The 16352-nt window shown below is 38.2% G+C and overlaps 1 protein-coding gene across 1 annotated transcript; it reads left to right on the forward strand.

Annotated features, from left to right (window-relative positions):
* Positions 1 to 997: 997 nt before the first annotated feature.
* Positions 998 to 15576, forward strand: LOC146465106 (transmembrane GTPase fzo-1-like). The gene is made up of 6 exons (XM_085129007.1): positions 998 to 1277; positions 2047 to 2263; positions 4200 to 4501; positions 7956 to 8096; positions 9259 to 9611; positions 15414 to 15576. Exons 1-6 carry the CDS (start codon positions 1152 to 1154, stop codon positions 15574 to 15576), a joined length of 1302 nt encoding a protein of 433 aa, XP_084985133.1. The 5' UTR covers positions 998 to 1151.
* Positions 15577 to 16352: the final 776 nt, after the last annotated feature.

Here is a 16352-nt window from a genome sequence, read left to right on the forward strand (position 1 = left end):
GTAAACTTTCGGTCTTGTCTTTTAGCTTCATGCTTTGAACCGACAGCGTTAATTGAAATAGCTGTATACACTCGATTGCAAAACGTTGACACCTAAAAAGCATAAACCGTGAACGATGAGACCCAATGGCTTTATGGGTATAAGTGTCCTAAATTTGTTTGCATAATATTCTATTCTCGAGGGACGGTTGACTGGACCAAAATCAGTTGCACGTGGTGGATGATGGAAACTGTCCAAGCTTTCCTTAAAGTGTCCAAGTTGGCCAACAAGGGCCAATTTGAGTGATATCGCGATTTGCCTGAGTTCAAATCAGTCAATAAACTTAAGCAATATTTGCTAGAAAATTTTTCGGAAGAATTAAGTCAGCACTGTATTCTTTCTTGCAAAGAATGAGAATGGTAAATTATTGATTATAGAAATGAGGTTATTGTTTAAACACTATCCACAAATCCGCTGGGTCTCATCGTTCACGGTTTATGCTTTTTAAGGTGTCAACGTTTTTGCAATGGATTGTATATGTCATGCAATTGTCCTTGGATACGATTGTTTCAGTCCCACTGAGGAGTAAAAATAAATATACTAAAGGAGTAAAAATAAACATTCTACAGTATTACGCCAAGTTTCGACGCCCCGAAAATAAGCTTCCGGCCGACTAAGATCAACCTCCCCTGATCTAGCTGCCCATAAGGCGACAGTGGCAGGCACTTAATAAGAATTTAAAAATATGTGATGCAACTCGGCTTCTTATTTGTGTATTTCAAATAATTTTATTTTAGCGTTGTATCAGGAATTTTATGGAAGGTCCACACCAGCCTTTAGCTTGCCACACGGGTGACCTTTTAAAGAGCGAGATAAAAACCTCGCAGATTTGGCTTTCAAGAGGAAATCGCCCAGTTGATATTGATGACCCAAGATTATACGAAAGATGAAACTAATTGGCCCTCTTCCCGTTTCCATGACATTTTCTGAGAAGATTTCCGTCATGTGTCGTACTTCCATCTCATGTTCTTTGAAGCATGATGAAGACAGGGAAATACCATTCTTCGAAATGCCGTAACGTTTCTTTTAAGCAAGGCTTGTAGTTTTTTTAAGACTCAAGTGACAAAACAAGCAAAATAAAAGACTACAACGAAATCGACGATATTTTTGACATGGTGGTCTTGATGCAGGCGCTACATATTCCGTTTAAAGGATTAAGTGGGCTGGAGGAAATGAAGAACCGTTTGAGAGATGAACTAGAAAGTAGAGATAAGACACCCAGCTCGAATGCAGAAGAGGTAAGAATAATAGCAACTGATTTCAAGCCTAAATAGCGGCTCTAAACAAAGTCGTTGCGTATGCTAATTCAAATTATTTCAACTGGTGGCGATGGCCAGTCTAAAGTTTTGCTTTTGTATCAAAATGTTTGGAAGTCAACTGCATTATTCAGTGTTGATATGAAAAGCCTTATAGTAAACGACATTAAGCCATCGTTTTCTTAACACTGAGCTTAAAATAAATAAACTCAAAGCATATCTTAAACAATTCTCTTTGGCTTTGATTTCTCGGAAAAGCAGGAACTCAGTAAGAAACACGATCTGTTACCGAGCGAGAAAAGTCGTGACCCCATTAACAACAACTCTTACTATTTTGTAATATAGTTTGCGTGAGGAAGATCTCTAAACCTCTCGGCATCTATGGCCAATGGGAAATAATACCATCTAGAAAGTTGGGACACCATAGATTCAAAAATTGAGTCCAAAAATGTAATAATTGTTACTTTGAGAATTGTCAAGTTATTGACCCCGCCATTTGGCTTTGTCTGAGTGCATTTAATCTGGTAAATTTTGCAAATTCTCGGAACTCCGAAAAATAAAGATGTAACTACTTGACAATCTCAAAACGACATGATTCCCGAATAACAATTTGCATTGTGCTCTGCCGGTGCCACCCTCTAGTGCGTTTACAAAATAAACCTTCGAAGATCATGTGCAAATACATGACACTGAAGGCATTGTAGTTTGTTTAACCTACAGACAGGACTATCATTTTTTTCCGTTTGTGCAGGCTTTTCGGTCCATTTTATTAAAAGCAAAAGAAGAAGAAGTCACAAAAAGGCGTCGCTTACTAGACTTTTTCGAAAAAATCGATGGGTTAATGAACAAAATGCCTACCAAAGAAGATTTCACTTTGCTGCAGAAGCAACTGGGTCCGGACATTAAAAAGAATATGAAAGTGCACATGGATCAATTAAAAGAAGAAAAATGCTACCTTCTTGTGACAGGTAAATATACGCGGGAAAATCGTCACTAAGTTTCTCTAGTACCGGAAGCTAGCTCGTCATACTATTTGTAAACCAATCCAAAAACGTTTTACCGACGTTTTAAACCTTCTATTGAGTTCCACAACCTGACTCCTGGGCCTAGTTGTTTAAAGCCCGATTAAGCTAATCCTGGGTTAACGTGAAGTTTGATTGGAGTTTAATTACTAATCAATGAGTATTTTTCCAAAAGATGTTTCCCTTCACTGAGTTTTTACTTAGATTTTTCTTTACCTTTAGCCAAATATCAGCTTTTAAAAACATTTTTAACGAGCGAGATACAAACCTCGGTTAACTTTTAATCGGGGGTTAGCGTTAATCGCCTTTCGAACAACTGGGCCTTGACGTGTTATGAACACGAAATTAAAAAGCAATTTATCATAAATCTCGATCTGGGGACCAGACGTGCGACATATACAAAGTGCATAGGCTTCTTTATTTATCTTTCCTAGAGGCCTCGTTTAGCACAGCACTAAATGTCGATTTCATTAATTCAGGTGTCACTTGCAAACTGGACAGACAGGAAGGATGGGATTGCTTATTATTATTATTATTATTATTATTATTATTATTATTATTATTATTATTATTATTAGAAGCCGAATTTCATTCGCACGTTAAGATCTGCACTCGTCTGTCTTAGAGGTTCTAGGACATTACGAAGAATTCAACGTGACATCAAGAACGCGGACATTGACATTGAAACTGCAGAAAGGGCCATTTGAGAGATGCGTATTTTGTTCATTTTTTTTTCTTTTCATTTTATCAAGTGGAACTGATTTTAAAATGCTGAATTTCAATTTTTTAAAAAACTTCATGCTATTTAGTTTTTTTTTCTTTTTTTTACAAAAACATTATTGCTTGAAAATATTATCAAATCTACAGTGAAGTTTTAACTGTTAAATTTATTGACAGTTGGTCATTTTTAAATATTTGATGATTTGTAAATAGGTTTTCGGATGAGATTTTAATAAAATTATTACTATATTAAAAAAAATTACTGATTATTATTATTATTATTATTATTATTATTATCATCATAAATAATAATAATAATAAAGAGAGTTTCTAACAAAGAGATTTAATTAATTTATTATATTATCATCATCATCATCAACATAATCATCATCATTATTATCATTATTATTATTATTATTATTATTATTATTATTATTATTATTATCATTACTATTGTTGTTGTTGTCGTTGTTGTTGTTGTTGTTGTTGTTATTGTTATTGTTACTGTTATTCAAATGCGACAAACCTCACCAAAGAAAAATAATTCTACTGCAGGGTGAAAATGAAAATGACATGGCCCAAGGAGGACAAAATAACCCCCTAGATTGCGTCTCATCGTGTCTTTCTGCAAGGGGGGGGGGGGGGGGCGTTATCAGGGACTCAAAACTGTAAAATAAGCGGGATTAACGGTTTTACGAGGCGCCAAATACTTTGGCATGCCTGTATCTGTACACGTAACCTTACTTCAAGTCGCGCAAACGGTGAGACTCGTCCTGTCGCCAAGTTTTTCCCTATTCTTTAATACATTCCTCAACCTTTTTATTCAACTTTCCTTGTTGTAGTTCTTACCAGCTTTCAGCTACCGTAATAATTAAGACTGCCGCTTATACATCATTGATATCTTTAGTATACTGCTCTTATTTAAAATAGTCTGTACTTGCAGTTTAATCAAGTTGTTCTTTCTAATTTATTGCTGGTTATCAGTGTATGAGCTACTTCATTTTGTAAATTTTACTGTTGGGATCTTTCTTCTCAGGGCATAAATGATGTATGGATACAGATGATAATCTTGATAATTAGCATCATAATTTTTGAACCAAATAGATCTCCAAAAAGAAAAGATATGATCTATTCCAACATGGGTCGTTTTTTGTATTCATAGGTGAGACGTCTTCTGGAAAAAGCAGTCTAGTGAATCTTATGCTGGGAAGAGAAATTCTTCCATCTTTCTCCGCCGTCACAACATTCAACATCTGCGAACTAAAATATGGTGAAAAACCCAAAATTGTGGCCCATTTCAAAGACAAGGATCCTGAAACGGGGAAGCCAACAAGGATCGTTTCATTAGAGGAACCGATGGGATCCTCCCAAAAAAGCTACCTGGATCAGATCTCTCCTTACGTTGATAAGCGGGGCTGCAATTTCAAAAAGGTTGAACTCTTTTGGCCGCACCCATTGTTGAAGGTAATTCTTTGTTAGACACTCTTGCTAATACTGAGAATACCATTAAACTATGTAAACAAAGCCTTATTCAGATTAATTTTAAACAAAACAGAACACACTGATTTGTTATGTATGTCGAAAAAAGGTTTGGAAAATAATTTTTGCACTGGTGAATGACCCATAGATTTGCGTCTCACAAAATCCCAGAAAATTGTTTTCAAGAAAGGAGGAGAAGATGTGAAAAAAATAGCTTAAAAGTTATGGTATGTCAAGAAGACAAAAAAAACATACAACTAATGTTTCCCAGCATCCGACCACTTTATAGCAGCTAATTCTTCTATTTAAAACAAACTGATTGCAGGGCTGACACTACGGTAAAGGGCTTATTTAGTTGGGCCAATATTTCAACTAGTACAACTAGTATTCTTGAGGGCCAGAGTTACAATAAGAAAAACTAATGGCTCTTAAAGTGCCCCTGGGACGAAAATTTCATTTCCCATCTTTTTGCATTTTCGTGTAGAATATGACCTTCTTACTCATGTTACCAAATTTCAATCCTTTACGGCGATTGGAAGTATTCTTTTTTTTTTTTTAGCTTTTTATTCGAGATTTCACGGCCGCCATTACTTGGCCTTGTTCCGGAGGTTAAGGCTCAAATTACAGGAAGTGACGTCATTGGCTCAACACGAAAAATTCCACATGGCTAATTTTCATATGGATTCTACTTCATAAACTGTATTCTGCTGTTGCGAACTAAATAACAGCAGAATACAGTTTATGAAGTAGAATCCATATGAAAATTAGCCATGTAAGAAGGTCATTTTCTACACGAAAATACAAAAAGATGGAAAATGAAATTTTCGTCCCAGGGGCACTTTAAAAGTTTTAAACTTTTTAGGAGCCGTATATTGTACTTCCGTTTTTGTTTTTGCTCCTTGTTCTTGCAGCCATTTCTCCAATACCCTGTTTGTCCTGTTTACCACGCAAATTCTATATTCTTTATACTCTTGTAAAATAAAAAACTCCTGCAAGAATTTTCGTTTTTTGGTTCAGTCGAGGATTTGAACAGTACATATCGAATCCTACGATTTCGCAATCGGATTGCTTGTCCTGAGGATGCGGGCCATCGTAACGTCACTTCCTGTAAAACCCGGGAAGTTTGATTATTGGTAAACTACAACCTCGCTAAATTTTTTTCTTGGATGATCAGTCAAATAATTCTACAAAAGGCCATCAAAGAATCAAAGCTACGTAAAACCCTATTAACATAATACATGAAAACAGCATCATCGCTCATGAAGTTAATATTTCAAGAATGAAAACACGCAAAAGATTGACACTGGTTGATAGCAAATTCAACGAAACAGTGACGGCCTGCGCCTCTTTAGAAAAAGATAACTTGAGAATCCAAAAGAATTTAACAAGGAGGAAAAAGTGAGATCTTACTGTGGTTTAGGGCTTTCTATTGGCCATTAAAAACAATTATCTTACAACTTAAGAAAAATGTTCAGTGGGTTTAAACGCGTTTCTCCGGTACTGTCTGGTCGAGCGCTCGGGAGAAGAAATTCGATAAACGTGTTTTCTCAAGCTATCGGATTTCTTGCAAAAAGTAATCATCATTTCAAAAGAAATTCCGTTTCCTCGGGGGTCTGCATGTTTTGCTTCAGGTTGCTCAGCAAAGGTCTCTTTACAAAGGTTAAATTGCAAGGGTAAATTATAATCTCCTTTAAATCATCATTTTGTATCTACTAATCATTTTAATAATGTTGGAGGCAAATTCTATAATTCGAGGCAAGTTTCAGCAATAAATGCAAACTCGGCGAAACAAGCGCACTGATCATTTTTACAGTTAAATATAACCTACTAATCTCAACTGGAACGTTGGCACTAAGTTTTGACCTCGTCCCGAGCCAAATGGCAGTTTCACCAGTACTCTAGGAAGGAGCGGTCAACTCGTGGGTTCGGCTGTCCGGATGATACGGGCTATCGTTAGCCTGCGTGCAGACGTCTCCTATTTCCTTTCTTGCACTCGGAAAAGGGAAGTCTGCGTGACGGCGTCGCTAATCGTGGGTGCTTTCTTCAATTATTTTCAAAACCACGAGTTTTACTCTTGTAACTCCAAACAATTCTCATGTTAGACTGCTATTGTTGAGTGAGCAGCTCAAGATGAACATAAAATGACACGCTGCAGATGGTCGCAATTTAGCTGTTTAGCGGATAATGTTTCATAATTTATGCAACATTGAAATCTCAAACAGTATGACACTGGAACACGATTAGCGACTCCACACAGTTATTTCGCGCGAGCGCGCGCAGTTTTCTAACTGATACCTGAATTTTCATTATTCTAGCGCACGAAAAAAGGCCAGTTTTAGCAGTCTTTTAGCCTGAAAAGAAAGGCAATTTTAACGAGTTTTTCCCCGGTGAATTTTTCTAAAAACTGGCTCAATGGTAGGATTTAGCTGGTATTTGTACTCCAAAAGATCTTAGGGAGAATTATACGTGCACAACTGCAATAAATGGCAAAACGAAAATTGCAGAAATTGGCCAAACGTGTGTACAGAATTTGTTTTGACCTTATGAGGAGATACTTTGGAGTTTTTCTCTTCTTTACACAAAAAATAGCGAAATTTTACCGCGCGAAATTCAGACAAACCCGTTTTGAAACTAGCTAGGAGCAACAGATGTATCATCCACTGGTTGCCATGGAAACGGGGTTTAACCAGTTGTAACGGTGTTTTCAGCAAAGCATAAGGACTAAGCTACTCGAAACTATGTTTGAACCCAGATATTTTCCCCGAGATGAAAGAATCGGAACATCAAGAAAAAATATATATCACTACCAGCGAAAACTGAAGAAATGATTTAGAGCCACCTTAACACTGCTCAAAAACAATGATGTGGCCCACAGAGGTAAAAAGTGCTCATTTGTGAATAAAACCTTGAAATACCGCTAGCTTGTTGACTTAATTAATGAATGAAGGGATCGAAGAATTTCCGTAGTGAAGCCACAAAGAATTTAACGACGTAGTTGCCATTTCATATCACGCTAAGACTTACAGCATAATCTCGCTATCCTGACGATAAAGAAAATTTAATAGCCTGAGAGAGGTTTAGAACGACGTTAGGGAACTTAAGCACGGACGGTTTTGAGCAACGGACGGCAACCGGAAATTGAATTTTTCCCTCTTTGGAGCATTTTCATGCCATCGCGTTTGTAACTCTTCATTTCAAGAAAAAATAATCGCCAGTCTCATGTTTGCCGTACACGCAATTCTTAATCTCTCTGTTCATGGCATGACGTGAAAAAAAAAATTAAGGGGGAGGTTGAAAGAGGGATTTGAAGAAATGTGCGTACCTCTGGAGAAATCCTGACTACGCCCCTGAGTAGAGCGGCGTGAGAGCTACTGGGTTCAATGTCAACTTGTGGGATGGTTTTAACATCAAGCCAACAGATTTTTTTTCTACATTTTAGGATGGGATAGTGATTGTTGACAGTCCTGGCATTGGTGAATCTGACGAGATGGACGAGATCGTTGAACAGTACCTACCAAACGCCTTTGCTTTCATTTACGTAATTAACAGCACAAACGCTGGAGGAATTCAGGAAGACAGAGTGAGTACTGGCTAGTGCTGATATCCCTTGTAGCGAGGTTTTATGTAAAAGTGATGATCGTGTGAAAGTCGCGTTAAAGTTCAAAGTTGTCAATACCTGAGCGTTGCTTACCTTCCATCTCCGAAACCATCAAGCTGCCAGAAGCAAAAACCTCAAATCAACGAAATTATTAACTTGCTGTACCGCATAAAATGGGATAATGATACATGCTTCATGGTGCCGTTTCATATTTACAATGGCGTCACAATTGTGTCACGAAAGAAGCTAGCTCTCGAAAGTATCGAAAACACGGTTGCTTACGGATTTAACAGTGATAACAGCCTTCAAGGGTATTTATACATAGTAAATGATGGGGGGCTACTTTCCGAAACTTTTAAGTTTTAAAGTTTAAAACTTTAAAAAGTTGTAAAAGTGGAATTATAGACTCAGCACAAGACGGGCGCGTAATGTAAGTTGGCTTCCCAAAGCACCTCATATATCAGGGTTTATTTCGGTGGATATCTGTTTGGATGGCCTTAATTGCCACAGAAATTCGCATTTACTCAGTAAAAGGGCGAACATGTCGTTGAAAATTCGAGAAAAGGCCAGCTGACATTTTTGTAAAGTCAAAAACAGCTCCAAAAATCGGGAATCAAATTCTGTTTCCTAAAACTTTCTACAACTTAAATTTTCAGCTAAAACGTTTGAACTGATCATACCGTATTAGCTTACACAAATTTGTCTTTAAAAGGGGACAAAACGATAAGAGAACACAGGAGACTTGCTGAAATTTTCTTGTCTGGTGCACATGATGTATCAACTGAGAGTAAACAAGACACAAACTTAACGGATTATAATTCTCCAAGTTTTACCGTCGTACGTGCCTAACTTTTACCAGGTGCCATCTAGGTTTTAGTAGCAGAGAGTTACAGAGGAAAGGAACTTTGAAAATTGTCATGATGTGTACATTTACAGATGCCCGCAGCTTGATAGTAAGGGTTAAGCACCTAAATAAACCTAAATGTATTTTTTTTTAATTATGCCTTTCTTGAAAGCAAACTGGTCTCGTAATGTTGAATAACATTCCAAGAGCCCCAAAAATATGTATTTTATATCACCTTCTTTCGTACAACGCCTTCCGCTAAAAACTGTGTAAGTACGACCTTTTGTTCTTGATTTACAGCTTGAAGCATGGTTTCAGAAATCATTTCAAGCATCGGTTGGCGTAGCGGAGAAGGAAGAAGGAAACGATTCGCTTGAAGAACAGAAAATTTTGCAATCCCAGTGTGCTTTGTTTGTTTGCAACAAGTGGGACGACGTGAAAGGAGCTGAAGGCGTCAAGCAAGTTGTCAAAGAGAAACTGAAACGTGCCTGGCCTGGCTTTGATCCAGAGTCACAGGTCATCTACGTGTCAACCAAAGAAGCCCTTTTAGCTCAGGAATATGGCTTAATTACGGATGGGTACTCGTCTCTGATGAATGGCATGAGGTCTGTGGTCTTGAACGCCATTGGAGCCAAACTGGAAATTCAGTGGAGGTAAGTGTCAATAAGGAGATTTTTTTTTCCTTCATTCATTAGCATCCTGATAGCAGGGTCCTGTCTCTGAGTCCGTCTCTTTTAAATCCACACGTGAGTAAAGAGTGACCGCGCAAGAGTGACTTGTTGCCGCGGTTTCGCTTCGCTGACGAGCTCAAAATCCGGACATGTGTATCCTTGCAAACGTGTAATAATCTACGTCGCAATATAAATCTTGTATGCTTCATTCTTTCTTTTCCGCAAGTCATCTTTCCACTTTCTTTGAAATCGTACCGTTCAATGTCAGATCTCTGCCCGACATCGCAAAGATCCGACAGAATATTACGAATAACTGAGACATTCAAGCGGCCATATCACCTTGATGATCGTTAACTGCCACGGAGTTGAAGGTTTTGCTAGGGTAAGGGGATTGGTGTTCATATTACCAGTTTGAATTGGATGGCTTGGAGAGTCGTCCAAGAAGAGGGGCTACTCCATGTACTTGGCATATCTTAGGCTCTCCAGGGAGGCTACGTCGGAAAGGGGTGCAAAAGATTAGCAAAATTTTTAAAGTTCTAGTAGTTTAAAGGATCACAACAATGGACGGTGGACCGAAACGATAAGAATTCAATCTGCTTGTAACAGAATGGCAAAACAGAAAAGTAATTCCTGGCAAAATTAAAATGCATTCACATTCTTTGCTGCATCGACTTCAATAATGTAGGGAGTATATATTCTCCTGTCTTCGACTTTAGGCGTTTGGTTTCCGCATATGACAAGGCCAAGATACCATTTTCGTAAAACTAATTCAAACTAAAGGGTTTTTTTAACACTTAAAAAGCGTTAGAAAGGATTCCAAATCTTTTTGCTTCAATGTTTTGCTTCTCGTATAAAAAGTAGTTTCATTTGCCCCGCGGCCGAAACGATTGTATTTCAACGCTGTGACGTAAAAAAAAAAAACGGTGACTCAATGATGTAGAGATCATGGCCGACAAGAGAAATAAAAGGAGACGTTATTGACGGAGTTATGCAACTTTTATCCGTCATGTTAGGCTCTACCAACTCTCCGTACATAGAATTTATAACCATTGAGCTAATTATACATAGTAAAATTTGTTCTCAGACTCGAAAGGAATTCATTGCCATGTAACTCCAAGTCTGCATTCTGAGCTTAATGTGCATTTCAGGGAAACCTTTTTCGGACAAGGACGATAATTGTGGTCAAAGGAGCACAATATATGGAGTTTGAGAAGAAGATTTCTTTTGATTTTATGGTCACAGTGAGACAAATATAGTATAAATTTCACCAGCCCATAGACAAGCCTCGAGATATTATTACTATAATATGTCAGGCCAATTTGCATCTTTGTGATGCCATGATCAGCTACACACTGTCTCGCATGTAAACATTTTTTCTGTATCCTTCACACAGAAATCTTGCTCGAATCAGGGCATCATTACAAACCCTGGAAAAACTAAGGCCTAGTTCAGACGTCGTGCTTCTGCCGTGCCGAACTTAATTCAATGATTAAATTCTGCAAAGGCACGGCAGAAGCAGGGCGTCTAAATCAAAGTTTTGAATTAAGTTCGGCAAAGCAGTTAAGTTCGACAAGCTCTGTCGTGCCACACGACTGTGGTACGTCAGTAATTCAAACGTGCTTCTGCCGTGCCGAACTAAATTCATAAATTATATAAATGTATTTTCGATCCCGCGGGTAGATCTATCCTCTACGGAGTATGTGCAATGAATGTGTTTTCAAAAACTTGGCGGCTTAAAGAAAACAGCTGCAGGACATTTCCGCTGCTTTAGAGCGGGATGACGATGAATTATCCAACAAAAAAACGTCGATTGATAACAGTATTCCACTGGCGGGCTATGCAGATCACAGTGACCAAAAAACAAGCGAAGATAATGGGAAATCAGTAGAAAGTCTTCGGCGGTAAACGGTAGGGCAAGGAAGAAAGCTGGAAGAAAGTCGTCATGGAAAGAAGACGAAGTTACCGATATGGTAGATATTGTGTGCAACAGCGATTACTACAAAAAAAGATTATCTTTACAAACTCTAAAAACTCCCAAAAAAAAAACGATGTATACAGCAAGCTACAGAAAGATTTACAGGCACGCTTGGAAGCACGTGCTCAAGAGCTTCAATATTCACAGTAGAGCAAGTGAGAAACAAGTTAAAGAGGCTGATAAGCGAATGTAAAAAAGTGGTTCTCACCTTAAAGACGTCCACAGGTGTTGATCGCTTCAAAGAAAACAAGAACTTTGGTTCGCGGTTCCCCATGTCGTTTTCTCTTGTTAAAACTCAGGATTCTCTGTCAGCCCGAGCGAGCGGTGGAACCATCGAGCGGCAGCAGTGAAGAAGTAAGCTTATACAAACGGTCCGGTGCAGGAAGTCCCGTAGAAAGTGTAGGAGATAGTGAAGGAAGCACGGATAGTGGATCATCAGATGACATGAGGCTTTTTGTCCCAGTCAAAAATCGGGGGAAAAAAAGAAAAAATGTTGCCTCAATCGCTGTGGAATGTATGGAGAAGTTGTTAGAGAGAGACCCAACCAAAGAGCTTCTCGAATTTTATCGGGAAGAGAACGAAAAATCCAGAAGGCACGAACTACAACTCATGCAAATGATTATGTCAGTTCAGCAACCAACCGAAAATGTTCAGCTCCTAACTCAAGTTAGCTCCCTGCAGCGTGGTTACATGGCTGTACCGCCGCAGCATGCTTATGGATACATGAAGAGCGGAGGCATGCATCAGGTGTAAGGCAGAACTATAACCAGTGTCAGGAATAATTATCCAACTTTCTTTACGCTCTGACTTTGATATGTGTGTGTTGTAGGAAATATCTCCCAAGTTGGTACCTCACCTCTAAAATACTACTATAAATCTTGAGGGGGTCAGAGGCATGGTGAGCTCTCCATAAAGAAAATAGTAGAAAATAACCTTTTTTGCTTTGAATAGAAGCAAATTCCATTTCTCTTGAAAAGTGTTACGGGAAAATTTTCAGTAAAGATAGATTTCACTCAGTTTAGGAAATATCGGACCCTTGGTAGCCGTCAAGTAAAACACATAGGTGTTAAAAACACATGCTGTTCTTTCGAATAAGAAATGAGCTTCAGTTTGTAAAGGTGCGAAAAGTAATTTCTTTAGAATTTCCTCCATTTGCTAAGCTTACGCAAGTGAAATTGAGTTGTCGAAATACTATTGGTTATGGGTCTTATATGACCAGTGTTCTTCAGTAAAAGCTTTTTGGTTCTGCCTGTAAGAGAATGAGTCAAGATCTTCAATAAAGACTATGTTCCTCTGAAGAAGATCTGGTCCACTTGATGTAAAAGATCCCGTTAGGTAGCAGGGCACCTCTCGCTTAGCCACAAAGCTAAAATGCCCCAAAAGCCCCTGTTACAAAAGAGTAATGAAATTAAATGAATGGTAAATAAGTAATTGGCATGAAATATATGTGATTGTATATTTTCAGCCGGGTGAATGAATGAGAATTATGTATTATTCTAGAAAGTGACAGGGGCATACTCGGAAAAAAACCCGAGTGCTCCTATCAAGAGTCTAACCCAAGACCTTCCGATTACTAGTACGGATGCTCTACCACTGAGCTACAGGAGAGCTAAGGCCATTAAACTAGGTTCATGGGACAAATATCCTGCATACTGCTAGGATTTTTGTGTCGAACGTGTGGTATATGAAATAAATATGATGGTATATTTTTAGCCTTGTGAATGAATAAGAATGATGAGTATGCCTGTGTCACTCTCAGTAGGATAATACATCATTCTCAAGTAATTGGCATGTTGCAACTGTTCATCTTGTTTTGTACACAGACCAAGAACAAATTACATTCAGTCACTTTGCCTCTGAGCCCCATAGCCTCTGTATATATTGTATATTATGTGTTCAAATTGTGTACGCAGTCAGCTGAAAAAGTTATATAGTACACTATGCAGTTTGGAGTCCTTTGCTTTTGAATATCCGTTCAGTCGCTTCATATTCTGTTGGGTTAGCAATTGATCTCATGAGGTACTTGTAAGTCAGACAGATTATGGTAATGAGCATGTGAAATGATCATAAACTGATAGAGATTATGTTTCCCAGAACGTCCTGGTATGAGATTATGGTCATATGTTCAGTTGAAAACTCAGTTTGAATACTAACGGAGTTTTAAATATCAAAACTCTTCAACTTTCACATTACCACTAAATCCTGTTGAGGTATACAAACCTGATTCCCTGTATTAGTTCATTGCAACTTAAATAAGCAAGGTACACGTGCTAGAATGATCACCAAAAGAAGCTGTGTTGCTTGTTAACTTCTAATGTTTTGCTAAGCAATTGGAAATTACACATTTCCTATTTACTTCTACAAATAACAACTGGAAATCACCTTTGGAATGTTACAAATAAACTTTTTTTGATTGGCTGGTCAAATGAATGCATGATCTGTAACTTCAATCTACAATCATTTCTGCTTAAAACATGACAAACTATTTCTTGAACCTTCACAAAACACCATATCCTTGGTTTTCCCTCCACAAGTTCTGCAGTGAGCACATTTCTGATCCTAGTTGCTAGGTGACAATTATCCCTTATTGGATGGAACTGCCGAAGTTCCTCCATATCCAAAATTTGCTCCAGGAATTCCTCTTCGTTCCTCGGAAAGTGTCGGAAGACTTGGTCACTCCAGAGATTGTTGATAATTTCCTTTGTAACTTCACTTACTATACCGCAAACTTTTGAGTTACCTAGGACGGTCATTTCCGCTATCGTGTAGAAATAGTCTCCTCTTGCAAAACGGTAAAGGCAGACTGCTAGCCTAAATGCTGGTGGAATTGGCTCCTATGCGACAGTGTCTCGTTGCACGTCATGTTCAATTCGGCCAAAAATAAATTGGAAGGTTGCCTTGGACACACGGAAAGTCTTCTTAAATCTCGTATGGCTATGTGTGTTCCATAAATGATCAAACCAACCATTGTTTCCTGGCAGACGTCGACAGGATCGAACGGCTACGGCATTCTCCGAAGAAATGAGCAGTGCAGTAACGATAAAAACTCGTAATAACAGCGTTCGCCTTGCTTCCAAAAGAAAAGAGGATTTTCTGTTGCAGCTCCATCCGTCGTTTTCGAGAGTCTTGCAGAAATTTAACGAACAGGAGTTTGCACTTTAGTTTTGAATACGGCGCCATCTTGAAAATCAATACCGCTGGTCAATAGTTACGTGGCTTAAGTAATTTCTGAATTAAGTTTGACTCTGGCACGACGTCTGAATCAAAATCATGCTTCTACCGTACTACGGTCAAACCTAATTGAAATTGTGTTCGGCACGGCAGAAGCACGGCGTCTGAACTAAGCCTTAGTTATTTCCCGTACGCGAAATAATTTGGGGGTCTTGCTACGATAAATATTGAGTAAACCTAGCTTACGTGTAGTGACCACGTGTAGTCGTTACCATCAACCGTATTTCAACGTTTTCGCCGGTTCAAATTTACTTGCGGTGTAAACGGCGCAATAGCGATTCACTCCCCCTATTTTGTAGACCAAAACCGAAGCCGGTATGGGGGAGTGGATTTACTCCATATATTGAGCTATACGGGAAGGCTCTGTGGGAAATTTGAGTTCCTTTATTTGCCCTCCCAGCATGCAAAACGGAAGCAAAATTTGAAATTTTTGTTTTTAGAGGATTGCAACAATGGACCGCGAATCGACAGAAAGGTATTAGCCAGCCACTCGTGAAGTCATCTAGCTAGAATGACCTTCTTAACTATAAACTGTTAACTGATAGATGTATTTAATTATTTTTCCTTATTATTTTCAGATGGCTCTATGATCTTCTGAAACGGATCGTCTTACAGTCAGACCTGTTTACAAAGAATCTTGAAGAGGTCAGACAGAAAATGGAAAAGGCCTCGGGTTTCTCTGAATCACTGAAAGATGCTCCAAAAGTAACTGTAGAACTGAAAGAAGGAGAGCTTTTATGAAGTCAACGTGATCACTGATTGATTTGTTACTTTATAAAAATTTATTTCGAACCCTGTTGTGTAAGGTGTCCTCTAAATCATCTGAGAGATGCTCGAAAATTAACCGTAGCAATAAGGAGAGCTTTATGAAGACAACATAGTCGTGTTTACTATGTTTATTCGGTTTGTTTACAAAGATTTATCTCGAAGCCTGCTATATAAGGCGTTATCTGAAAGAAGTAGAGTTTATAGAAGACAACATAATCTTATTAATTTGTTACTTTGCAAAGATTTATCTAGAAGCCTGCTATAAAGCGCGTCATCTGAACTACCTGAAGTGAAGCCTTTTAGAATAGAATTTTTACTGAAAAAGCAGAGTTTTAAGAAGGCAACCTAATTATATTAATTTGTTACTTTCCAAAGATTTATCTAAAAGCCTGCTATATAGGGCGTTATCTGAATTAGCAGGAAATTACTTTAAAATAGTAATTTTAGCCAAAATTTTAGAGTTTTTAGGAGGAAACGTTTTCATTTAGATTCGTCACTTTTTATCAAGAATCCTGTTATTAACCAAGGGCACCCAACGATAAAACCGAAGAAAAACTCTTTGTACTGTTTGTGTCCATGATTTCTTTTAAGCCCTAACAGTGATCAGCATCAAATATCACCTTGTAATATCAGTCCTTATTCAACCCCTGAGGTCATGAGAATTAAGAATATGATCACCTAAGTTAAATTTTCTTGATATTTAAACAACTTCTCCCCAGTGCTTTTATAAGAATTGTACAGGGATAAGA

This window comes from Pavona decussata, unplaced genomic scaffold, assembly GCF_977016875.1.
Source record: "Pavona decussata unplaced genomic scaffold, jaPavDecu1.1 SCAFFOLD_157, whole genome shotgun sequence".
NCBI classification, from domain to species: Eukaryota; Metazoa; Cnidaria; class Anthozoa; order Scleractinia; family Agariciidae; genus Pavona; species Pavona decussata.

Excerpts from the sequence above, each read along its gene's own strand:
- LOC146465106 (XM_085129007.1), top strand. The coding sequence starts at position 1,152 with ATGGTGGTCTTGATGCAGGCGCTACATATTCCGTTTAAAGGATTAAGT. Across the intron at positions 4,502-7,955 it reads GGCCGCACCCATTGTTGAAG|GATGGGATAGTGATTGTTGA; the intron begins GTAATTCTTTGT and ends TCTACATTTTAG. Across the intron at positions 9,612-15,413 it reads AAACTGGAAATTCAGTGGAG|ATGGCTCTATGATCTTCTGA; the intron begins GTAAGTGTCAAT and ends TATTATTTTCAG.